This window comes from Numenius arquata, chromosome Z (assembly GCF_964106895.1).
Source record: "Numenius arquata chromosome Z, bNumArq3.hap1.1, whole genome shotgun sequence".
Lineage (NCBI taxonomy): Eukaryota > Metazoa > Chordata > Aves > Charadriiformes > Scolopacidae > Numenius > Numenius arquata.
In genome coordinates this window covers 84,442,647-84,467,539 of record NC_133616.1, presented here as the reverse complement: position 1 = coordinate 84,467,539, position 24,893 = coordinate 84,442,647, and the positions used below count along the sequence as shown (strand labels likewise).

The 24,893-nt window shown below is 40.0% G+C and overlaps 1 protein-coding gene across 1 annotated transcript in view; it reads left to right on the top strand.

Annotated features, from left to right (window-relative positions):
• Positions 1-24,893, top strand: part of SKIC3 (SKI3 subunit of superkiller complex) — a 57,416-nt gene that overhangs the window by 7,701 nt on the left and 24,822 nt on the right. The window contains exons 6-26 of the mRNA XM_074165961.1: positions 995-1,135; positions 3,074-3,172; positions 3,268-3,376; positions 5,151-5,291; positions 7,012-7,113; positions 10,686-10,819; positions 11,503-11,589; positions 11,679-11,782; positions 11,899-12,025; positions 13,197-13,376; positions 14,197-14,321; positions 14,769-15,019; positions 18,184-18,286; positions 19,103-19,279; positions 20,204-20,348; positions 20,516-20,594; positions 20,715-20,776; positions 20,899-20,955; positions 22,399-22,467; positions 23,929-24,003; positions 24,644-24,785. Of these exons, the coding sequence (XP_074022062.1) occupies positions 995-1,135; positions 3,074-3,172; positions 3,268-3,376; positions 5,151-5,291; positions 7,012-7,113; positions 10,686-10,819; positions 11,503-11,589; positions 11,679-11,782; positions 11,899-12,025; positions 13,197-13,376; positions 14,197-14,321; positions 14,769-15,019; positions 18,184-18,286; positions 19,103-19,279; positions 20,204-20,348; positions 20,516-20,594; positions 20,715-20,776; positions 20,899-20,955; positions 22,399-22,467; positions 23,929-24,003; positions 24,644-24,785 (2,509 nt within the window). The remainder of the gene's footprint in view (positions 1-994; positions 1,136-3,073; positions 3,173-3,267; positions 3,377-5,150; positions 5,292-7,011; positions 7,114-10,685; positions 10,820-11,502; positions 11,590-11,678; positions 11,783-11,898; positions 12,026-13,196; positions 13,377-14,196; positions 14,322-14,768; positions 15,020-18,183; positions 18,287-19,102; positions 19,280-20,203; positions 20,349-20,515; positions 20,595-20,714; positions 20,777-20,898; positions 20,956-22,398; positions 22,468-23,928; positions 24,004-24,643; positions 24,786-24,893) is intronic.

The window sequence follows — 24,893 nt, the reverse complement described above, 5'->3', positions numbered from 1 at the left end:
GACCATTTACAGTCCTCCTCGCCAATCTTCTGTTACTCTCCCACACAACCTGAACTCGATTGCCTGTGGGTTACATCCTGCATTCCATGCACAATGACACAGACCTTCAGAACTGCTCCAGGGCAGCCCAAGATTCTGCTCACCTGGTGCTCCCAAAGTCCATGTCAGCACCATCATTGCAAAATAATCCTGGCTCTTGTCAGTTTACCACGAGGTGGAGCTGTTAAATGCCTGAATTGTTCAACGCTACCTTTGCCTGTAGTCTGTAGTAATGCTACAGGGTACCTATTTTGTTCCAGTTATGCTATTCATTCTTTACTCTTCAAAAAGGTTGCTTTCTCACAAGGTAGTGCGTGGTCTTACTCCGTGTCATCTTCTCCCTTTTCCTTCATCAATGGAAAATGAATTTTTTTTTCATGTCTCATAGCATCAGGCTCAAGACTATTAATTAGCTCCAAATCCTCTTTGTATACCAGTTTCTGAAATGAAATTCAATGCTAATAGTTTAGCGTATGAAGGCAGACTTGCTCTATGTGCATCAGGAAACCACAAGTTAGGCTTCAGGGTCTTATTTTCTCTTTTTGGGTTCTGTTGATTTTTTTTCACACTGAATTTCAACATGTACTGCTGCTGCTGTTCTGTTCCTGTTAGTAGTCCTGTAGATCCAGCAAAGTTTCCTTTTTTTCTTCAGAGTTTACTAGCAGACTGTTCAGGTCTATTTTTATTATTAGTTTCCTCCGGGAACCGGAGTCGGATTCATATGCCTGATGTTGCCTCCCTTCTTTACTGTACCTTGGAAGGTAGGCAGGTCCCACACAATGCTTTGGGGCTTGTTACTGCTTTAATTAGAAAGCAGGTAAATCTGGGTCGTTACTTCAGATGTTACTCTCTTGTCTGACCCAGTGTGGTAGAGCTGACAGTAATTGGAAAGCTTGTTTTAAACCTCTTGCTCTTTAAAGACTCACAGCGCGGCTCATTTGTTTCCTTTTGGCAGGTGGCTGAAACATGGCAGAAGCTCATACAAGTGAAACAGGAGGAAGGGGCAGAAAAGGCAGAGCTTCACCAGCTTTGGAAGAAGATGATCCAGTTACTGAAGGACAGCACAGAGAACCAGGATAATAAGACAGAGCAGTCGGTAATGTTTCTCACTCTTACTCATCTAGATAGATATATATGCACAGTGCAGCTATACTTCAAGTGAAGCCTTGAAAGCCATGCAAATCTTGTGGTTTTTGTCTCCTTAATGTTCAGTCATACTAAAGTTCTTGGGAAAAGGTGGGTGATTTTACCTTCTGACAAAAACAGGCAGAATAAGGCACCTAAATCCAAGCAATTGGCCTGGAACTCCTTTGTTAACTACCTCCTAAGTTCTGCAGGAGTCCCAAGTTTGCGCTGTAACATAGTGTTGCATTGTTCTACCTCTGCATGTTACAAGAAGCATCACTTATAAGCTTTGACAGAATCTAGAACGTAGGCATTCTTCAAGACAAGAAACTCCTCCCTGCTTTCCTCCAGGGTGGAAGAGGTAGTTTTGTGCTGTTTTTGCCATTTCTTCTTAGCTGGTGCTTACCCTAGATAGCAATGTTTTGATTCAAATTTTGTTTTCTCCTGTAGATTTTAAGCTCTCGCTTCTTAGGAGAATGTCAAAGCTAATTAGAGCAAACAGAATGATCATGAATTTTACTGATCCTATGTTCTCTATGGCCAAAGTTACTTTTGTTTTGTCTGACTTATCTGTTCTTTCAAGATGAACCTCATTAAACAGGAGGGATGGAAATTTCTCATCACCATGCTGGTTGATAGCAGTGCTCCAGAAAGGTGGAAAATACAAATTGAAATAATTTGAGACAGAAAAAAAAATAATTAATACCTACTTTTTGAGAAGGCAAATGCTCTAACTTATGAGCTATTGTAGAAAAGAGGTGCTGCAAACACCATTGCTTTATTCTTTGGGGACGAGGAGTTAGAAAAAAGGTTGCATAAATATCAGAAATGGGTTTCACATGCAGATCTACAGTTTACTTCATTTCTGAGTAAAGCATTTGAGGCTGGAAGGGTGTGGGATTGAAGGCAGCCTCCCGTTCAGCATTTCACTTGTGACAAGCTGTGGGAAGCTTTTTTGTTTATTATACGCTGGTGCCTGTGTTCTATCTATAAGCTATCTCTTTCTCTTCTATCTCTTGCTTTGTGACTTTCTCTGTTCACACTACTAGTGTAAACTTAATGAGTAGGATCCAGATAATAAGGTGTAACCATGGAAGGGCTGGAAGGCATGTCCTGTGAAGAGCAGCTGAGGGCTTTGGGTTTGGCTTGTTTGGAGAAAAGGAGGCTGAGGGGCAACCTGAGGGGCTCTCTACTACTTCCTGAGGAGGGAACATGGAGAAGGACATTGCTGAGCTCTTAGAATCATAGAATCGTCTAGGTTGGAAGAGACTCTTGGGATCATTGAGTCCAACCATCTACCCTACTCTACAAAGTTCTCCCCTAACCATATCCCCCCACACCACATCTAAACGGCTCTTAAACACATCCAGGGATGGTGACTCAACCACCTCCGTGGGCAGCCTATTCCAATGCCCGACCACTCTTTCTGTGAAAAATTCTTTCCTAATGTTCAGTCTAAACCTACCCTGTTGGAGCTTGAAACCATTCCCTCTCGTTCTGTTATTAATTACCTGTGTGAAGAGACCAGCACCAACCTCTCTACAGTGTCCTTTCAAGTAGTTGTAGAGAGTGATGAGGATCTTCTCTCTGGGATCCAGCAAGAGGACATGTGGGAATAGCTGAAAGCTGTGTCAGGAGAGGTTCAGATGTGAAATGACGAAAAGTTTCTTTACTGAGTGTGATCAAATACTGGAACAGGCTTGTTGGAGAGGTGGTTGATGGCCCAAGCCTGGCAGTGGCTTTAATATGCCCTTAATAACATGCTTTAACTTTGGTCAGCCCTGAAATGGTCAGGCAGGTGGACTAAATGATTATTGTAGGTCCCTTCCAACTGAAATAGTCTATTCTATGAAAATAACATTTTCATAAAATTGTTGTTTGTCACACTCCTAATTATTTCTTATTTCAGCTTTTGACTGCATTTGAGCATGCGGTGAACTCTGCTGACACCGTTCCCAGTGAAGACCACCAAAAACTTTACAAGGACTTTATTCAGTGCTTGTCAAAAGTAAGGTTATGTTAATCTATCCTCATCAGTGAATAGATGTAATATTCCGTGTCTGATAATTCACACACATAACTATTTATTTTTTCCCTTTCAAGTTTCCTCATGAAACAGCTAGGTTGGAAAAGGCCTGTCGTGATATGATGGCTTTGTATCCTACTGTGTGTTATCCTTTAGAAGTACTTTGCTTGCACTTTGTTCAGTCAGGTGAGTAGGACATTTGGGGGGCTTAAATTGCTGCTTTTATAATTAGTTCTGTGACAATCTTTTTACAAGTTTTTACCCTTCACCATCCAGTACAAGTGCACTATTTATTTTTACGTTGTATTTCCACCTGTCTGGAAATGGAAAGTGTTTGGTCCTACCATTTGCTATTTCCTAGCTCTGTAACTGAGTGGTGACTGTAAATTGGGAAAAAACTTCTGCAAGTCCAACTCTGGTAAGGTATAAAGTCACAAAGAAAGACTTTTTGCCTTACAAAAATTGGAAAGCAGCCTCTCCAGATAAGCTCTTCTGAGCTTAGAAGAGGAAACGGAGGATGTTGAACAGTGCTCTAAGGCTGAGGACGGGCTACACTTAGGTTATTCTTGACACAGAAAATCTCTCTTGGTAAAAAAAAAATAACAAACATACGTTTGTGAAACTTTCTTCAGAAGAATGCCTGGTGAATAAGGAATAAACCAATCTGTTTAGATATTTGTTCTAAGTAGAAAAGGAGAGTGAGGAAAAAGAAACACGACATGTGTTCATAGGTGCAGGGATTTGAAAGTATAGACTTGCTGTTTTCAGTAGTTCAACAAACAACATTGCAATAGTGTTGGATGATTTCTCAGCATTTTCAAAGATAATAAAATGAAAGACCAAAATTAAGTAGTTGTTTAGGGCATCGGAAGTTGACTTTATTTGTTTTTAAGACAAGGAAAGAAAATCAGGAAAAAAAGCCTCCTCTGGTTAATATAAAGATTAGGTAGAAGAATGCCTTTTCCAGTTTTGGAAGTAGGCTTCATGGAGTAATGTAGCAACACAAAACAAGAGAGAATTTTTCACTTTTATTGGAAATGATGAAGACAAAAGATGCCCAGACTCTCATTTCTATGTTTTTGGTGAAAAATGCAGAAACTAATTTCCAAAGGAAAAGGAGCATCTGGTTGGCACAGTTCTTACATACTAGTGCTCTGACAACGTCTCACCATCCCACAGCCAACTTGGGGTGGGGAGGATGATGCTTAGGTCTTTTTAAGGCTGTATGTTTATATCTGTGTCATTCCAACCATGTCATAGTCCCTCATGCCCCAGATTTGTGGGCTTGTAATTCAGATGCATTATTAGTCACTTTTACCAAATGCAAATCAAAGGCAACCCTTATGTCAAATGAGTCCATGATTTTTTTTAAAGGAAAGAGTAGTTCAGAGACTGTTGCTGCAAGTCACAACTGCTGCTGTAAGCAAGGACTGCCAAGTCTACAATCACAGCTAACCACAAGCATAAACATTTAGTGACATCAGTTAAAATTAAGCCAAGATGCTAAATTACGTGGTTTCACAGCAAGACTGTTTCAGCAAGCTCATCACAGCAAATTTGTAGGAACACAAGGCTTACTCTGGAAGCAAATTATTTTGATTTATTTGAGGCAAATTTTGACATATGGGCATTCAGCTGGGCTTACATGAAACACATGTGAAGGAATTAGTTTTTATTAATGAAGAAAGTGTACCTGTAGCAATTTCACATGAGTGGTTAGGTTTCAGACTGACTATTTTGTTTGGTGGTACTGGGTATTTAAATTACTGCTTGGGTTTTGGGTTTGGTTTTTAGAGGTGGAGGGTGATAAGTATGTAGTACTTTTGGAAAAAAAGTTTAGTTAATAAATTTATTATTGTGATCTCAAAGGATAAGCATCATATTTATGTAAATAAGGTATGCTGTTGCATTTTTTTCTTTACTCTTAAACTTTATTATGTATTTCTTTTTCTGAAACTAGGTACTTTGTCAGAAGAGGCCCTGGACTGTTTCTCTAGGCTTTTGGAGATGGATGCTAGTAGTGGTCCAGGCATCATCGGTTTGGGTATAAAATGCCTCCAAGAAAAGAAGTACAAGGAGGCTGTTAAGAGTCTTACTGAAGGTAAATATGCAATATGAGGTGTAAGTACTCTATAACTGGAACACCAGCTAGTTTATGCTGGATATTTTGGGAATCTTATATTATTGCATAGCACTTCGCCCGTTCCAAGATCATCTAGATTTAAAAAGAATACTCAAAATTTCCTCTGATTGTGCATTGAAGTTTTTATAAGTATAGCTTTAAGTTTATCTTTGAAGTCTGTCATTGCTGTTATAGTCAGCTCTGTAGTATTTTAGTGTGTTATTGGGGAAAAATCTAGATGAAGCAGTAAATACAGCAATTCATGAAAGAATGTGGAATTTATAAAGTAAAATATAGTGCAACTCCTCTACTCTAGTCACTGCACTTCAACAGCTGAACAAAGATGACTTCTCTTTAAAGTTACATCATTTTAGGACATCTTTAACACTTATATTGGCTAAACACTTGTATTGGGTATCTACAGAGAAATATTGGAGAATTTTTTTCACAGTAGCAAGATCTGCTGAAGAGTTGTCTTACTAATGTGTAATTATCTTGCTTGCGTTGAAATGGCAAAGCTCTTTGAAAATGAGTTCATAAGTATAATAGTGGGGAAAAAAAATACTAGTAGGAAAAAAAAGACTATTCACTCTCCCTGTGAAATGGAAACTTCAAAACAGCTTATTGAGAAAGCTGGGTAAATAAGCATTTGGGATCTAAGTGATCAGGAGTCAGTCAGGCTGTGCTAAGATATGCTGCATCCTTTCATCCAGCTTTAGAATAAGATTGTTTCTGAAACTGGGTTTCGTAATATTCTACAATACTCTACAGTAGCTTACACATAATGAAATAACATGTCTTGCCTAAAATCTGAAATAAACATTTCAGGTGCTTAAGAGGAAAAAGTCTTCCATGGACAGCAAATTCTGGCTTAAATGCCATTGGATGTTTTGACAAAACATACAACCTGGTTTGGACAAAAGATACATCTCCCAAATCCATTTTATTTCTTTCTTTTTACTTTTATGTGTAATATTCTGCTCATTAAGGAGAGACTGTGAAGGGCAAGGCTGTTGGTGTAATGTGTAAATGTATAAAGCTTGGAAATAATGTCTTTCCCAGTAAGCCAAGTGTTTGCATTTCAGGCATTGAAACTTCAAGGCATTATTTAGTAGTGTTATATCTCTGTGTATATACATGTGTATATTTATATATGTGTGTGTGTATATATATCAGAAGACTCAAATTCAGCTTTAGTACTGAGTCTCTAATTAAGGCAAGTTTATCAGGAAGTTTCAGTGAAACACTTGCTATCAATTTTTTACTGTCTGGACGTTCTATTGGCCTTTTCTGGTTTTTAAGAAAAGCTTTATAAAGCAGTCTACAGGCTGCTGATGGTAAAGTCTGATTAAAGTGAAGGACTGTTTTCTTTCTGAAACAAAAGTGCACCTTAAGCCAGTGCTGTATATTTCCTCACTTTTCCCCCTTTTCCTTTTCTGTGTATGTAATGTTATATGCAAAATTAAGCCTAACAGAAGCCTATGCGTTTCTTAGTCTTTGCGTTGTATGCTTGTATGTCTAAAACAGTTGAAAATAAGACTCAAGGAAAAAAATAAACTGCAAGTCTTTTTATCTGATTGATCATATGTTTTAGATGATATTTTGTGGCAATGCAGCATCTGCCAGGCACCCAGGCTGTCTGTGCAGCCCTAAGCAGCTTTTTTTAGTGCCTTTTTTAAACTCTTCTTTTATTTTGTAGGTTTGCAGAAGACTAGCCAGTGTCCGGCAGCATGGCATTATTTGGCTGAGGCACAGACGAAAATTCACAAACACCGGGATGCTGTCCTGTCCTGCAATAAAGGTAATTGCCTGCTAATTGAGAGAGCAATTAGGGGCACACCACTTCGTGTAGTCCAGCCAACGTGGGCTTTGCGTGGTAGGTCCGAGTGAGCAGCAGTCATAGTCCTTTGCTTTTTGCAGTCTCCCAGCTCGTGCTGGTGAGAAGCTTCTGCTGCTTCTCTTGGTTTATGACAGCTGAAAAGAACCTTTTGCTGCTTGGTCTCAGGAAGAAGAAAATATTTGGTTAAATTGACAGGCTGAGAGAGTTGGGGTTAATTCAGCCTGGAGAAGAGAAGGCTCTGGGAGGACCTTATAATGGCCTTCCAGTACCTGAAGGGGGCTACAGGAGAGATGGGGAAGGACTCTTTAACAGGGAGGGGAGCCATAGGATGAGGGGTAATGGTTTTAAATTGAAAGAGGGGAGATCTAGATTAGATACTAGAAAGAAATTCATTACTGTGAGGATGGTGAGACCCTGGCCCAGGTTGCCCAGAGAAGCTGTGGCTGCCCCATCCCTGGAGGGGTTCAAGGCCAGGTTGGAGGGGGCTTGGAGCAACCTGGTCTGGTGGGAAGTGTCCCTGCCCAGGGCAGGGTGATGGAACAGGATGATCTTTAAGGTCCCTTCCAACTCTAACCATTCTATGATAATCAGAACCAGAAAGCTGTCTAATGGTGCATATTCAGAAGCTTTGTGTGTTCTTATGTGCTTTTTCAGCTGGTAGTTGACCAACTCCACTGAACTGCAGGTAATTGCCTCAAACCACAAGGGCAGATGTTACAAATTTTTAGAAGACTGGTAGACTTCGTATACAGACTGAAAAGATAGGATTTTAATCAAGTTAATGCAAAATGCAGAAATGTTGTGTGGTACAACTGCGTCTTAAGAAGCCTTACTGAGTATAAGGCTTTTTTGTCTATGCTAGCTGGAAATGAGGGCAGTTATTGTGACCTAGTGAAGGTCACAATATCTGTGCATATCTGATCTGAATAGAGCCATTATCTGTGGTTATAAATGAAGGGGCAACCAAAGTGGACTTTTTTTCTGGACAGGGAACAAATGCAATGAGAAACTTCTCAAGAGAGACTTGAAGAGGTATAATTATGCAAACCTGTGTAAACAGTCATGGGAAATTGTTAAAAGCAAGGGGAAGTACTTGGCAGCAAGGGAGATTCAAAAGGCCTATAAATTTGGTTGGAGGGAAAAGTGAAATCAGAACAAAGTAAAAAGAAATTTATTGCAGAAAGAATGAAAATGAGGTAATTCTTTTCCTGTCTGTGTTCAGTGTGGAAGAGGTCAGGGTGACTTCTACACCATGACCCTCCATTCCAGGGGATTCATCAAACAACTTTTCTGTGATTGTAGCATTAATAGAAGTTGCTATAAAACAGGACAAGAATAATTAGCAGTAAGGAACTATGAGATACCAACGTAGGAATTGACTGAGGAACATAAAGATAAAATTGCTGTTGGACTGAGGGGATTTTGTAATTGCTTAAACAACTGACTTTGCATCCAAGTGCTTGGAGATAAGCAGCATGACCTTAACTTTTAAAAAGGATTCTAGGAAAGATCAGGGAAACCACCGACAAGTCTCATATGTTTAATGGTTGAATTAGTTTAAACTGAAAGAACAGAATTAGGGAATTTATGTAGAAAAATTATTCTGGGGGGTAGACAGCATGGCTTTTGTGAAGTTGTGTTTGAGAACTCCCTGAGGCAGTTCACGAGCATTTAGATAAGGGAGATGTGATACAGCCTTCTCTGATTTCCAGGTGGTAATTGAGAAGATCTCTTAGAAGGCTCTTAAGGAAAGTAAGCAACCTTGAGTTAAGAACTAGAGTTGTAGCATTGAGTGGGTTTTGTCACCTTAAATAAGTTAAAAGCTAAAGCACAGTATAGCAATAATGTCTGTTTTCAGGCTGGAAGGAGGTGTCCCTGACATTTTCACCGATACCTGTGCTGTTCATCCTTTTTTCTAGTAATTTATGATTGTTGAGTAATAAGGCTATGAAGTTTGCTGCCATTCAAAGCAGACTGCAAAACCCTAAGAGGAGATTACTACAGTGGGAAACTAGGTGTGAAATAATGAATAAAATACCATAGTCTTAAATGCAAAATCACGCAGTTGTGGGAAGAAATGTTCCCACAAAGGTATCCTACAGTCTTGTTGAAGTAGAGAGCAGAAAGGTCCTCATTTTGTATGAATAAATAGGACTGTTTCTTTCCCCTTCTATGCTTTACAGGCAATTCAAATATTAGGAATTACAGGGAAGGGAATGATTAGTGAAACAGAGCACCAACATGCAGTTGCTTTAAGAACTTCAGCATGGTGAAATCTGTGAGCAGTTTTGGTACCCATCCACCCCTTCTCAGAAGGAACATAATAGTAAAGGTTAATAGCCTAGTAATAAGGATGATCAAATGTACGGAAAGTGCATCATATGACAGCAAGTAAATATCACGGAATCACTGAATTGTCATTGTTGGAAGGGACCCCTAGAGATCCTCTAGCCCAACTCCACTGCTAAAGCAGGGTTGCCCAGAGTACATCACTCAGGACTGCATCCAGGCGGGGCTTGAAGATCTCCAGAGAAGGGGACTCCATGACCTCCCTGGGCAGCCTGTCACCCTCACCGGAAAGAAGTTTCTCCTCATATTTAAATGGAACTTCCTATGTTCCAGCTTGTGCCCGTTGCCCCTCGTCCTTTTCCAGCCTGGAGAAGAGATGATTTTTGAAATCGGTGAAGTTGCAAGTGATGTGGAAGATAAATAAAGATCAAGTGTTTTGTTTTCCTCCGTGAGGTCTAGTTAGGACCAAACGAGACTAAAAGCTGGCAGGCTGAGAACAAACTAAGTTTTTTGTTCTCAATGCAAGGTGTCAGGTAAGCTATTGTGCCTTACTAAAAATCCTGTTGATGCAGAGTTTCCTTGAGTCCAAAGGATGTGTGGGAAGTTGGAGAGAATTCTGGGGAAGCATCGCTTTGTGCTTGGCCTGTCTTACTGGCTGTATTAAGTCAGACAAAAGTTCATCATATGTGAAAATAAATGTAGTTAATTGAGTTATTCCAAAAGTTCTTGCCTTTGGAGAATGCTGAAGCTCAACAGAGATGCCCTCATCCTCTGAGGCGAGATTATACTCTGTATTGGAGAAGTAATCAATACTGCGTAGAAAGGTATAATGTTACCTTTGCACAGGCACGGAGTTAAATTCCAGGATTCGGTAGTATTTTTTTCTTTTAAACACTGAAGCATAAAACAACTTGTTTATTGAAAGGTTGTTGTTTCTTTAGAAAACAGATTGGAAAAATGTAGCTTCCATTTACAGAGGCCAGCAGCAAGGAAGCGATCAGTCTCTCCACATGTCTGACAGGACCTTTCTAAAATTGATTTAATTCTAAACTTGAATGGGTAGAAATTTTACAGAACAATTTGTTCGACATGGGAGAGAGCAATCAAAAAATTGTTCTATTAAGTGGTGCTCTATTAGACTGAAAAATTGTAACTTACAAGATTTTAAAAATATTGGGAATAATGGTGCTCTTTGTAGTTCCTTTTTCTGTTTTGACTTGATGAAACTTTTCTCTTGTCAACAGCTCTTCAGGCTCTTGGAACTCCTGAGGGTCCTAATCTACAGTGGAAGAACCGTATCCTTCAGCTGAAAGCAGAGGCTTTGATTAAAATTGCTGATGCTGATGCTGCAGAAGAAGCCATTCAATCACTTGAGCAGGTATTTTCATTGACTAAAACATATTTTTTTAATATAAGAAGTACTCTCATCTTCTGTGCTAAAAACTCAAGCTGTGTATTTCTCCCTTTGCCTCCTTTTTACATTCTGTGTGGTTTAGACAACTCTTACCAACTATGGTGTAATCCAAACACTCCTTCCTTCTCTGTGTTTTTTTTTTTTTTTTTTTTTTAGGCTTTGCTACAACTCTTTCACTCGCTGTTTTAATTTTGGAAGCTGTCAGTTTTGACTTTGTCTGGCCTTGCTCAGTGCTGCTGGGTTCTTGCTATTTCTGTGGCTGTTGTTCATCTTAATTTGGATTATTGTTATAACCCTACTCCCCACCCCATGTCCTCCGTTCACTTGTTGTTAGTCATGAACAAGAGCATATAATTTTAAGATTGAATGGTTAAGCTTTAAGCAGAAGTTGCTTCCCTTTTTTTCTTTTTTTTTTTTGTCTCACAGTTTCATTCCTCACTGTTTAGACTTCTTTGTCCTTGCTCTCTACAGTCTTCTACCTCTTTACCATCAAAATTATTCTGTCTAAGGCATCTCAAGGGTACTCTATCTTAATGTTGTCTTGCCTTAATCTTCATGCAGTCTGCCTGCTTTTGATACTTCTGATTTCCTAATCTGGGGAGAGAATCACAGAATAACTTGGTTGTGTCTGTTATTTGGTTTTCTAGATCGTGGATGCAAGCAGTGATCCAGTGGTTTTAGCTCTCAGAGGTCGGGCTTATCTAAGCAAAGGGTTAATGGATCAGGCTTCAAAGGTTAGTGCTGTATTGTCATTCCTGTGAACCAAGTAGATTTCTTGGTTTCATAGAGGAAATAATGAGGGAAGAATGACATCCTTTTGCAGATTTCACAAGAGCTTCTGTCATCCCACCCGGATCTGGCTGAGCCCCATGCTCTAGAGGGTTTCATCCATTATTCCCAAAAGAACTATGAACAAGCAGAAAGAAGGTAGTTCTATTTTTTTTTTTCTTTCCTCTAACAGGGAAATGTTGGGGGAGAATAGAATATAGTGTTTTGCAGCTTTTGAGAATTTGTCTGATCCAACCTCTGTTCCTTTCACTTAGTTTTCTAAATGCTATTGAGAGAAAGGCCGAAACTGCAGAGTATCATCAGTACCTGGGGCTTACGTACTGGTTCATGAGCGATGAGACAAAAAAGGACAAAGGAAAAGCACTCACCCAGTTCTTGAAGGTAAAGGCTGTTTTAACTATTCATGTAGAATTAGTGGTTTCCTGTATCAGAAACGAGGTATGGAAAATAAGCTGACTGGAAGGACAGGCTTCTGCTTCTTACCATTTATGAGCCCCCAGAGCCTGTAAACCAAGTTCAGCTGTGCAAAAAGGCATTGCAGGGAGTGGTGTGGTTCCCTAGAATCTCCCTGCTTTTCTTTTCCTCTTTTCACCTAATTCTCAAGGCCTTTGATTTAGCCAAACTTAGTGGTGATTCTCTCAGTCTTCTCTCCTTGAGGCCTCTAGATTACCAGTGTATATCTTTGAAGACATTTTGAAATGGGGAGGGCAAAATTCAAATTGGAAAAAAAGGGAGAAAGGAGAAAAGGTGCGAATGTTGTTAGAGTTTTAATGTCTGTCTGAGGAAGTGAGTCTGCGAAACCCCACAATTTATATACTTTTCCTGATCTTTGGGTTTTTGGTGGTTGTGGCTTTTTCTCTGAACATAGGTAAAAATGTGAATCCAAAAACATTTAGTCTGACATCTTTATTGGGAACATAAAAGTATAAGCAAGAACAAAATAAGACTCTAGACATTGTGAGGTCACCATATAACTTCACGATAGGTGTTGGCAACTCAAATCACTTCCTATAGTTTGCACTTTAATAACAGCAGAGTATAATGGGGAATGTTGCTGAAGTGAACAATACTTTTGGTTCTAAATCATTTTATGTGAGCTTTATTTTATTGTCAAAGCTGTTTTCTGCCGCTTGGAGGCTGTGGTTTTTTTAACTATAAACAAACTTGCCACACGTATCTAAAGAGGAACTTGAATTTTAGAAAAGGCTGGAGTTAATTGTGATGTAATATTGTAAGAGTATGAACATAATGGTTGAAATGGAGTAGAATTTGGAAATGGTGGGACGCAGTAAGGAATTGTTTTTTGCTAGGACAACTAGCTTGTTAGTACTTCGTGTACAAAATGCTTTGTATCATGAGGTTTGTAGCAGATTCTGCAAATGTTTAAAGCTCAAGTAATCTCTGAAATCTTAAAGTTTGGTGCTTGGGTGTATCACTGAAGGAGCTTAAATAAGTTGATAAGCAGAGATTGAACAAGTAGTTATCGCTGGACCTGTCCATCAGAATAATCCTTCAAAATGCTGTCTTATATTGTGTTCATATTTCCTTATAGGCTGCAAAATTGGACAACTACTTGGGAAGTGTCTTTTGTTATTTAGGTAACTACTACAGAGACATTGCTGGAGACAAAAGTAGAGCTCGTGGTTGCTATAAAAAGGCTTTTGAACTGGATGGAACCGATGAAGAATCTGGAACAGCAGCTGTAGACTTAAGCGTGGAACTTGGAGACATGGTATTGTACATCCAGGGCTTTGGGTTACTGCTGTTTTGTTTTTCCGTTAATGCTGTTCTTCGCGGAATCACTTCAGGTTTCCTCGGTATTTGAGAATAAGATACGAAAACAGATGTTCTGTCATTGCTTAGCAGCTTTCATAGTTGGATCTGCTTCAATTTCATGCTTCAATTCCAAATTAAATCTATCTGGGGAGAATGGCAGGGCAACCAAGCATAACATGGTAGTCATCACATATGTGATTTAGATGAAGGATTTTTTTCAGTAGGGAACATAAAGAGGGAGTTGGTTTTCTTTTAATATTTAGCTTCTGTCACTTCTTTTCTCCATCCTCCACCTTGGTGCTTTCAGGAAAAGCATACAAAGTCATCAGAACATTTAAAAAATATTTCTTATATAGCATTGTAAAAAAAGTTCTTGGCCTATGATATTATAGAGCAAGAAAGCAACCCATACTTTGACAGGCTCCATTTGAACACCTGGAAAGTCAAAGTATCTGACTTGCTGCAAATATTTATATTCTTCTCTAGCTTAAAAAAAAAAAAAAAAATAGTATCTAAAAAGCTGCAGGAAGTTACTGTCTATTTGCAAAGACAGGTACATAAGAAATAATCACTTCTCTAGATGTGATAATTTCCTCCTCTAATCTGCCAGTCAGCCTGCTGGCTTTAAAAAGCCCCTGTAACATTTCTTCATTGCCGTAATTAACAGATTAGACAGTTTAATGGTTTGATGGATTAGGAGTGTTTTTCTTTAACGAGAACTTTTTGTTCTTTACACTTATATGTTTACTAACTTGGTGGTTTTGGTGCTTTGTTAGGACACTGCTCTGTCAATCCTGAATGAGGTGACTGAGAAAGCAAGTACTGGTACAGCGAAATGGGCCTGGCTTCATCGTGGGCTTTACTACCTGAGCACGGATAAGCCGTCACAAGCAGTGGCTGAGTAAGAGAACCGGTGGTTGGTTTAAGTCATTTTCTATAAATCCCAATAAAGTGGTCTCTGATCCTACCAGGTTTTGAAAATAAGACAGCTGATTATAGGATGGCTTGTACCAAACAATGGGAAATGGGTCTGAGCAAGCTGTCTTGGGTTCCAGAATTAGCACAAAGTAGGTTTTTTTCAGTGTGCTGGTGTTCTGTACTAACAAGCCTGGTGACAGGCTTGTCATAGACAAGCACGGCATAGCACTGAATAATGAGCCAAGATTAGGTGCAGTGTCTAAACTTGTATAATGTGCTCTGAAGATGAAGACACTACTATGCTGTGTTTCAAAATTCTGTATAATTGTGTGCTTGTGTCCTGAGAATATATAATGCAAGGAAATAACTTGTTTATGTTAACTTGTATCACTTTTTACTTAAATATTAATTTTTATCTCGGTATCTTCAGTTTGCAGGCAGCTGTCAGGGCTGATCCAAAGGATTCCAACTGCTGGGAGTCTCTAGGGGAGGCTTACCTGAGCAGAGGGAGCTATTCAACAGCTCTGAAATCCTTCAGGAAAGCAAGTGAGCTGAACCCGGGGCTTGTGTACAGCATCTACAAAACTGCAGCAGTTGAGCAGATTCTGGGCAAATATGAAAACGCTATATCTACCTATCAACAAATCTTGAAGACAGAAGATTATGTGCCTGCACTAAAAGGTAGTATGTCTGAATTCAAAAGTGTTAACTGTTTCTCTCCCTACGTGCTGTAGTGCTTCAGCCTCAACAGCAAGGTTCTTGGTCTGTTAAGGTTTTCCTGTGTAGAAGGATAGGGTTGGATTTTGGGTATGTAGAACTCTGTGAAAGGTAGTGTGTAGTAGCCTGCAAATACCTGAAGAGCTCCTAAATCATGATGCGTGGTGGAGTCACCATCCCTGGCGGTATTTAAAAGCCATGTAGGTGTGGTGCTGAGGGACATGGTTTGGTGGTAACTTGACGGTGCTGGGTTAACAGTTTGACTTGATGATCTTAAAGGTCTCTTCCAACCAAAATGATTCTATGGGAGCAATTATTTCTCTTTCAAGTAAGTGTGAAAGGTAGTTATTCCTGTGTAACTACCAGGCCAGACGGGCAGAAGAATTGAGATAGATAGAAGAAGCCAGCTAACTGCGGTTTCATCTAGATGCTGTAGTTTCATCTGAGCAGTCAAACACTGGCACCACAGGCACTGGAGTCAGGCTGCCATTTCAAAGAGGTGGGCTATACTAACTTTCTGCTGCTCCTGACCATGTGTTCCTCACTTTTTGTGTTAGCTCTGATGATTCAGACCCCTCTGAGCTTCTTCAAGTGATGAAAAATGGCTGTAAAGTGTCCCAAGAGGTCTCATGAGTGTTAGAGGTAGCGATAGGTCTTTAGTATATAGCTGGGAGCAGAGACAAATGCGGGAACTAGAAGTCTATTCTGATGATAGAACTGTGATTCTCAAAATATAAAATATGGTGAGTGTATAAAATGTTGATAGCCAATGAATAGCTGTCCGGTTCACGTTCTCCCTCCCGCTTGGTCTTCAGTCCTTCTCACCCCACACATCCACCTGAAACAGATGCTGCTTGGTACTGGTATGAATTTTTAAGTTACAGTGTTCTTTCGTTGCGTGTAAGGCATTTTGATTTTGGGATGAGTGTAAGCTGGTTCTTGTAAAGCTAAATCAGAAGTGTTGGGGTTACTATTACAACAGTAAGTTTTTCATCTGAAAGGGCTGTGGGGTGGTTGTCCCTGTACCTCCTCCGGTCTAATTTTGTTACTTGCGGTTTGCCAGACTAAAGTGAGCTGGAAAAAGCTCCATGATGGATTTGAAGAGTATTGTGGACAGGCAGTTCTACTGGCTGTCGGGCAGGAAGGCAATTGCTGACTGCAGCAGTGGTTTCCAAAGATGTTGTACAGCAATGTCCGTGTGTATATGGCTTTTTTAGTTCCTGTAGGTGACAGCTGGCAGCTGTAGCTGGAATAAAATGCTCAGAGAGGATGTAAGCACTACAGTATCAAGATTTCCCCCCTGTAGTTGTCTCTATAGTTACTCTTTTCTTAAATCCCCTGAATCTTCTCTCATAATCCATCTCATCCTAATCTGTGATTTTTTAGCTCCGGGTCTTACTTTGAGTCTCAAAACAGTCTTCACCTTCTTAGAGACTGTTTAATCTGGTTTGCTATCTTCTGTGAGCCTTCTTAAAACTCTTAGAAACATACATCAGTGTTCTTTTGGTACTGTGCTGGTCTATTTGGACAGTTTCTGAATTGAGTTGTGGGAAGCATAGTCTCCTAGTACGTGAGAGAGTAACTCTACTGATGTTACTTGAGTGCATCTTTTCGATGTATTTTATTTTTGCGTTACTAAATGCTATGTTGATTCTGCCTCTGCTCTGGCCTACCTGTTGATGTATAACTTTGGGGAATAAAATAGATTTTGTTTTCAGATTACAGAGCTTCTTGACATCTGAGAAGCTCATGATCTTGGCACTTGTGTGTTGTCAAGACAAATACCTAGTGGGGGCATAGATAGAGATGCTTGCAAAACATGACTATTGTGATTAGTAGTTGGGTGTAGGTACGGGGTACGATAGCACGAGGAAGGGAGCTTCAAAACTGTGAAAATAATACTGGGAATGGATGGTACTCGTAGCCAGTGACTTGCTGCCAGACAGAATCACTGCTGCTGCCAGCACGAGTATGAGCCAAACAGTTACCTTGTTGGTTCCAAAATGCTAGAAATTGTGGCATTAGATGCAGTTCTTTTAACAGTTGAATTTATTTTCCTGTGTGGTGGGTTGACCTTGGCTGGACACCAGATGCCCACCAAGCCAGTCTGTTGCTCCCCTCCTCAGCGGGACAGGGGTGTCAGGGGGAGAAAATGAGATGGAAAAAACTTGTGGGTGAAGATAAAGGTAGTTTAATAAAGCAAAAGTAAAGGCCATGCACGGAAGCAAAGGAAAACAGAAGATTTATTCTGTACTCCCCATCAGCAGATGAGGTCCAGCCACCTCCCAGGAAGCAGGTTGCAGGGCTTCAGTACACATAGTGGTTGCTCCGAAAGACAAATGTCATAATAACTTTTGTTATGTTTTCCTCCCTTCTCTTACCTTTTATTGCTGAGCAGATGTCATATGGCATGGAATATCCCTTTGGTCAGCTTGGGTCAGCTGTCCTGGCTATGTCCCTTCCCAGGATCTCACCCACCCCCAGCCTGCTGGTGAGGGGGATGTTGGGGAGACAGCCCCGATGCTGTGAGCGCCACGCAGCAGTACCCACAATTCTACGGTGTCACCAACACCTTTCTAGCCACCAAAGAGGGCTGATACAAGGAAAATTAACTCCATCTCAGCCAGACCCCATACACCATGTGACATAAATTCTTAAGTGCATAGGATTAAATAATGTTGGTTTCAAGCCTTCTTCAAAGAAGGCTTCCCCTTTTGCCTACCTTGCCATTCTTTCTTCTTTTTGTGTTTCGGCAATAATTTTTGACTCGTGTGCACTGAAAGTTGGTGTATTTGTCAAAGACTTAACAATGCAGAGCAGATTTCTCATGAGGGCTTCACTTAATATTTGAGGACAAAACCAAAGCTTAAATGCTGAGTTTTATAATCAATTAGGTTTATTTAAATATTCAAATTATGCTACACTTAACCTATCCTGTCAAGCGTGAAAAGCAACATCTCTGTTGTGAGTGCTGTGGGTCTTTTGATTTTGGCATAATATGTGCAGGGTATAAGTCTTCATATCAAGCAGAACACTGAGCAGGCTTCCACCTTCCTACCCCACCTCCTTTATCAAGCATATCATAAAAGCATCTCTTTTCATGGAGGATATTTTCTCTTTATTTTCAGGACTTGGTGAGTGCTATCTTATGCTGGCAAGATCAGCCCTTGACAACTATTTTGATAGGAAGGCTATGGATTACATAGAGCAGGCGCTTGAATTTTTTACAAGGTTAGTACTAAATATTCACTTACTTCATTTCCACTGGGATTGTGGGTTGACAGGAGAAGAATAAGATTTAAGTGTTTGAGGGTTTTCATTTTAAACTAAATGGAATGGACCAGGCTTCCTAGATGTAAGAATGTGTTAATTGAAAGTGGTTTGAATAACACACTCTGGATTTAAGCTGCTTAAATGAATGGTAATTGTAGAGTTTTGTTTTTTCTGTTTAGATACAGAGTCATTTGATTATAATACAAGTGTGAAATGACACACAGTTCTCTCCAGCTGTCCTCTGGTATGTATGGGGCTTGGAGGAGAGGATTTCTACCAAAAAATATTGTCTGAGAGGAAGTTGTTCCTTCCCTCACTTGGTCTTTTTTGTTTTGCATTTCATACAAAATGCTTTAATGTGCTAAAGCAAACCTCGGCATCGCTGCTGTTGCAGGAGAAGGTCCATCAGGTTTCTGCAGATGAGTCATGTCTTGTAATACAACATCAGAGTGCTCTGAAATACAAGAGTGGGTGTAATCAACTGACATGTTGATAGATAATGGCTAATTTTTATAATTGACTTTTAGTCCCAATAAAGTTGGGTCACATTGGCATTTTGTAGTTTCTCTTTTTTTTTTTGGTTATTTTTGGCCTTTTTAGACCTATAGCTGAATAGGAAGAAAACTGAATAAAAAAAAAAAAATAATCAAATGGCTCATTGATTAATTAAATTTTAGTTTGTGCCACTCTTCAAAGTGATGAACTTTCTTTTATAAATGGATATTGAAGTGTCTGAATGAGTGTCATGTGGATTTTCTCTATCATTAATTACAGGGCAACAAAGCTCCGTCCTGATGTCTCTTGCCTCTGGAAACTGCTCGGAGACACCTGTACTAGTGTGCATGTTATTTCACCATCCAAAGTGAATATTCAAGTCCTGGGATCCCTTCTGGGTAAAAACACAGGCAAAGAGACGCTGAAGAAGAGCGAGCTGCTCAGGCTGGGAGGAAGGTAATAATTTTTCATTATCAAGAGTTTCTGTGCAGCTTGAGACTGGGTAAGACTCAAGTGTTCTAGACCATTTCTAGAAAATGAGAGATGTGCTGATCTGTCAGCAGCTGCGTATTGAGCAAAGATTAACGAGGTCATACATAGACTCACTTTTCTTCCAGGGGTGTCTTTCCTGAGTTACCACAGCGGCTCTCAACACTTCACCTTGCTCCTGCTCTTCTCCTCGTTTCTGTCCCCAGAGCATGGCTACATCCTGTCTGTCATTCAGTAAATTGCGCCTCTTTAAATGAAGTTGTTGCATAATTGCTAATTCTCCCAGGACCACTAAAGTCTAAGATAATACTTCAAACTTTCTGTCTGTACTTTTCTTGAAAAACGTCATCAATTCTTGCCCTAGATGTGGGGTCTAGGGTACCTTGAAAGAGGGAATTCCTTGTTTCTGTCCCTGGAAGCTCATAATGGTAGAAAATACTTGTAGTATTTCTGTAGCCTCTTCTGTGGCACACCCTGAGCTCTGTGCAGTTGGATGTGTAAGGCAGGAAATGCAGCAATTTAGTAAATCTCAATCAGGATATGTGAAGCCAAATACTTCCTAGGGAAAGTATTCATTAACAGTAAAAATGACTTGATGTTGGTTTTAAGTAAAAGCTGGCGTACTGTAACTGACACAGCTTTGATTTAATGCACATCTGTGGATTCACAAGTGGTGACTGCCTTTAGACCAGAATAGATTCTGTGAGGATAACTGTCTGAATGAAAATCAGTTGGTTGTTGTTTGCTTTCCATTCTTGTCTGCTTTTGTTTGTATTTATGCATGTTTGCTTGGTTTAGGATTTTCAGCATTCTTTTGAATGTTTTTTTCAGCTTTCTGCTCCTCGTGTAGAGAGGCTTGGAATAATGCTTCTGTGATTCATGTTTCTGTAGGTGTTACGGCAGAGCTTTAAAATTGATGCCTTTGGCTAGCATATGGTGTGATCTTGGAATAAATTATTATCGACAAGCAGAGGACCTCAGAGCAGTGGGCTCTGACATGAATGAAATCAGTGAGCTGCTAGAGAAGTCTTTACAGGTATTGCCTGGTTTTCCTGCTACATTCTTTAAAATTTAAACTGGTGTTGGTGCTTGTCTGCCTACTGTCTCTGTCCTCAATAAAACCTACATCTCTGAATAAGTAATGTGCATAGTCTTAATTTTTGCTCCTCTAGTGATATAATCCACATTCTGATTTTCTTCCAGTGTCTCAAAAAAGCTGTGAGGCTTGACAGCAAAAATCATCTTTGTTGGAATGCTCTTGGCGTAGTTGCGTCCTGTAGTGGTAAGTCTTCAGCAAAACCCCTTGCTCCATAATACCCTAAATTAGAAGGCAATTTGACTAATGGTGTTTATGAAATTCAGTTAGATCTAGCTCTTCTTTTTTCTTTTTTTTCTCCCCCAGCTATTGGGAATTATGCTCTTGCTCAACATTCGTTCATCAAATCTGTTCAAGCTGAGCAAATTGTAAGTGCTGTAGGCAGCTGCCATCTGTTTCAAGTGGGCATTTAAAACTTTTTCCCTTGATGCAGTGTTATTTTTGTATATAGTAATAATACATTGGTTTTAACTTTATTTGTTCCATCTAGAATGTTGTTGCCTGGACCAACTTGGGAGTTTTGTATCTGTCAACTGGAAACATTGAGGTAACTCTCTTTCCCATCCTCAAATATAGTTTTGCCTTCCATTTATGTTTTTTTTTAAAGGGAGTGTATGGGGGTGGGAGTGTGGGGAAACAGTGAAAAATGTCCCTCTCAGATTCAAGAAATGTGCCTCCTTTGAATGAAATAAAAACTGGCACCTGTACCTTACCTGAATCATACAAATGAATTAAGTATTTGTTCTGGAGGGGATAAGTGAACTTCTTCTGAATTGGTTGCTTTCCATGCAACTGGGTGGAATGAAAAGTATTGGGAAGGACTGAGAAGTAGTTAATCAAACCAATGCACGCCAGGTTTGACCAAGAACTCTTTTAATTGTAAGTCACAAACTGAACTTTTGGTTTGAGTTTCCTGTAGGTGGCTACTTTCTTCTGCTCATCAACATGCCGTTGATTTGCTGTAATTGTGTGTAACCTTCAGTTTCTTTGGAGAAAAATTAGAGTACATCTCAAGTGAAGTCCAGAGTTCTCGTGCAGCTAAAACTACATTCTATCCTATTTGCTGGTCAGAATTACAGAAGTTTTGTCTAATTGGAAATGTGATGGATGGTCAGGATTATTTTAATAAAAATAATTTGATACAGCAGACTGCTTACTGCCATGAGTACAAATGCTTTGTACACCTTATGCTACATTGAGGGAGGAATTCTAAACATAAGCAATCCATAGGGAAAAGATAGCTTGTGGCTGTTAATCAGTTTTACCATTTTGAAAATGTGTTTGTTTAACTGTTTGCTTGAAGGAAAAGAGATTTCCAAAACGGGATCCTCCAAGAGTCAGACTTTAAAATAATAATTGTCCTAAGAGGTAATCATAGACTGATTTGGGTTGGAAGGGACCTTAAAGCCCATCCAGTGCCACCCCCTGCCCTGGGCAGGGACACCTCCCACCACACCAGGTTGCTCCAAGCCCCCTCCAACCTGGCCTTGAACCCCTCCAGGGATGGGGCAGCCACAGCTTCTCTGGGCAACCTGGGCCAGGCTCTCACCACCCTCACAGCAAAGAAGTTCTTCCCCACATCTCATCTCCATCTCCCCTCTTTCAGTGTCAAACCCTTCCCCCTCCTCCTAGGGCTCCCCTCCCTGATCCAGAGTCCCTCCTCAGCTTTCCTGGAGCCCCTTGAGGGACTGGAAGGACTACTCTAGCTGCTGAACTGTTTTAAGAAGGAAATGGATTTGGAAGGGAGGGAACCTTTGATCTTTTAAAGACTTTTTTTTTTTTTTTTAATTTTTTTTGAATAAGACTAAACTGGTTTATCTCTCTGGGCAATGCATTATTCTCTGTGGCACAGTAGATGTTTTTAGTAGTGATGTAATTTTGTCCATGAAATCTCTTCCAATACTACTGCATGTCAATATCTGTTTGTACTTGAAAGTGCTCTGTTACCACTCCAGATGGTACAATAGCACTGTTATCTTTGGTTTTACAGCAAGCTCATGAAGCCTTCAAGATAGCCCAGTCTCTGGAGCCTTCTTACTTACTGTGTTGGATTGGGCAGGTAAGATGACAAAAGATCACAATACTGTGCACCAAAAGCAGTTGTTAGTCAAGGGCTTGTTAGGGGCTTGGACTCAACCCTAATAGTTGGTACTTAAGCATGTTCCTGAAAATCAAATGTTTTAAGTAGATGGAGCTTCCACTTCCCCTGAGGGTTGGTGGGACCCTTTGTTTCCAATACAATGGAAATGGTAATACAATGGAAGCTGCGTTCATCAGATGTCTTTATATAACGTTTTTCTGGCTGATGTGGGAAGTTTTGTAAGAAACTAGCTATTGAAAAAAACCAATCAGTGTTTCTGCTCTGAAACTTTTTATTGACCATTGTCAGCAAAACACCATTTTCATAAGTTGCTAGTTTTTCCAGCTTCAGCTTTACCTCTAGCTCATTATGTGGCACTGCTTAACTCTCTTCTCAGCATCCCCATTTTAATGGCACTGGTAGAAAGAGTAAGAATCTAATGTACCTGGCTCAAAAGCAGTTCTTACTTCCTGGGAGGCCCCTCCCTCCCCCTGGTATCTAGGGGGGCCATTGATACCCTCCCCCTGGTGTCTGGGCCATCTGTGAGTAGTAGAAATACTCGTGACTGACACTTCTATGATTGCTGCAGGTGTATTTTGCAATCCCATGCTGCAGACTTGCTAATGATACCTGATTGAAGCTGGATTCTAGGGAAGAGCCAGCACCATCACATGTTGAAATACAGCTCTTATCAGATGTTGTTATAAGTTGTGCTAACACACACACAGTCTTTGTCCTGAATAATGCAAAGTAGCAGCAGAAGACCTTAAGTTTCAAGTACTGATACAGCAGAAACTGCTTGTGCTCCCTTTAATTGTGTTCTTTTTATTCTTAAAACCAATGTTTCTTGGAGAGTATGAGGAAAAGAGTGTCTTCATGTTAAGTGCTTGTTAGAGCCCCTCATGCACTGTTGATGCATCTTTTAGCCCAGTGGTGATTTTTTGGTCTAACACCTTTTAGGAGTATTTTCCTCTGTCCAGGCTGGCCGTGTGCTGCTCTGATCATGTTGATTTGCAGCCTCTGCGGAGGGTTGTCACCTCCTCTTCTGGTTTATATTTTGTGCACCTGCCCTCGCTGGCAGAACTGAAAAGCCCTAGATTTAGGGAAAAACACTACCAAAACATCATTTTTCTTGTACTGAAAAACTAAACCCAGCTCTGTACCAGCTGCTAGGAAAATCTCTAAGAAAAATAACGTTATTATGGCCTAAAGGCTTCAGCAAAGCTAGCCATTCATGTGAAGTACAGCTAAGCAAACACAATAATTAACAACTAATTATAACCCTAAGTAATTTATTCCAATTTAAACTTACTTATTTAAGCTACACAACTGATATCACTCAGCATGCCTAAGATGTGAAATGCCTGACCTGTGCTGAGTTTCTTGTCAATGCCATAATTTTTGAAGTACCTGACCACAGCTGCTCTGGCTTCTCTGTAGGCTCTTATTGCGGAGAACATCGGTAGCTACGATACTATGGATCTCTTCAGGCACACAACTGAACTCAGTATGCATGTAAGTAGAGCAGTTGCATTGTCTTGAAGTTTCTGCATATTTATTCTCTCTACTTAGGTGATGTTATTGTTTGTTTATTTTAAAAATAAGCATGTCTTGAACAATGAAACAGTTATTGTCATGTTCCAGATGAGATTGTCTGACTTCCTTGTTGTTGTTCCTGGCCTCTGCTGACACTAAAGAGCAGGCAGTTATTTTATTAAATACTTTAGTCCCTGTGGTCCAAGAAATCAGCTCCATAAGTCATGAAAAAAACTTTCTTGGTGTTCCACAGAACTGGATAGAGATCAATGTTGTAAATTACAACAGTTCCAGGAGAGAGCAAGGATATCGCCAGTACCCTGAGTTCTAAGAAAGTGGAGGACTTTACATTCTCTTAGAGCTTTTTTTGGCTGTCATCCCTCCAGTGGTGCAAGTGATATGTTAATGTAAGAATTTACTTTTGCCCAAAAGACAGGTTAAAACTCTGTGTAGAGTAATTCAGTTTGGTGTTTTCTTCTCATGCTTAACACTGATGCAGATTTTTAGCCAAAACTCTGCCTTAAAACACAGAATTGTTATTATAATCTTCAGTTATTTCACTCTTACTTTAGCTGGTTTAATGACTCCCATTTTGGGGTTTTTTTGTTTGTTTCTTGAGAACGAGGGAGCAAAAGGCTATGCCCACTGGGTATGTTCAACACTGCAGGATAAAAGCAACAGAAACACTGAACTATATCTGTACAACATAGTCCAAATGAATGCTATCCCCGCAGCCCAGGTGGTCTTGAGCAAATACACAGGTAGGTAATTTTCATAAAATCATACAATAGTTTGGGTGGGAAGGGACCTTTAAAGGCCATGTAGTCCAACGCCTCTGCCATTAGCAGGGACATCTTCATCCAGACCAG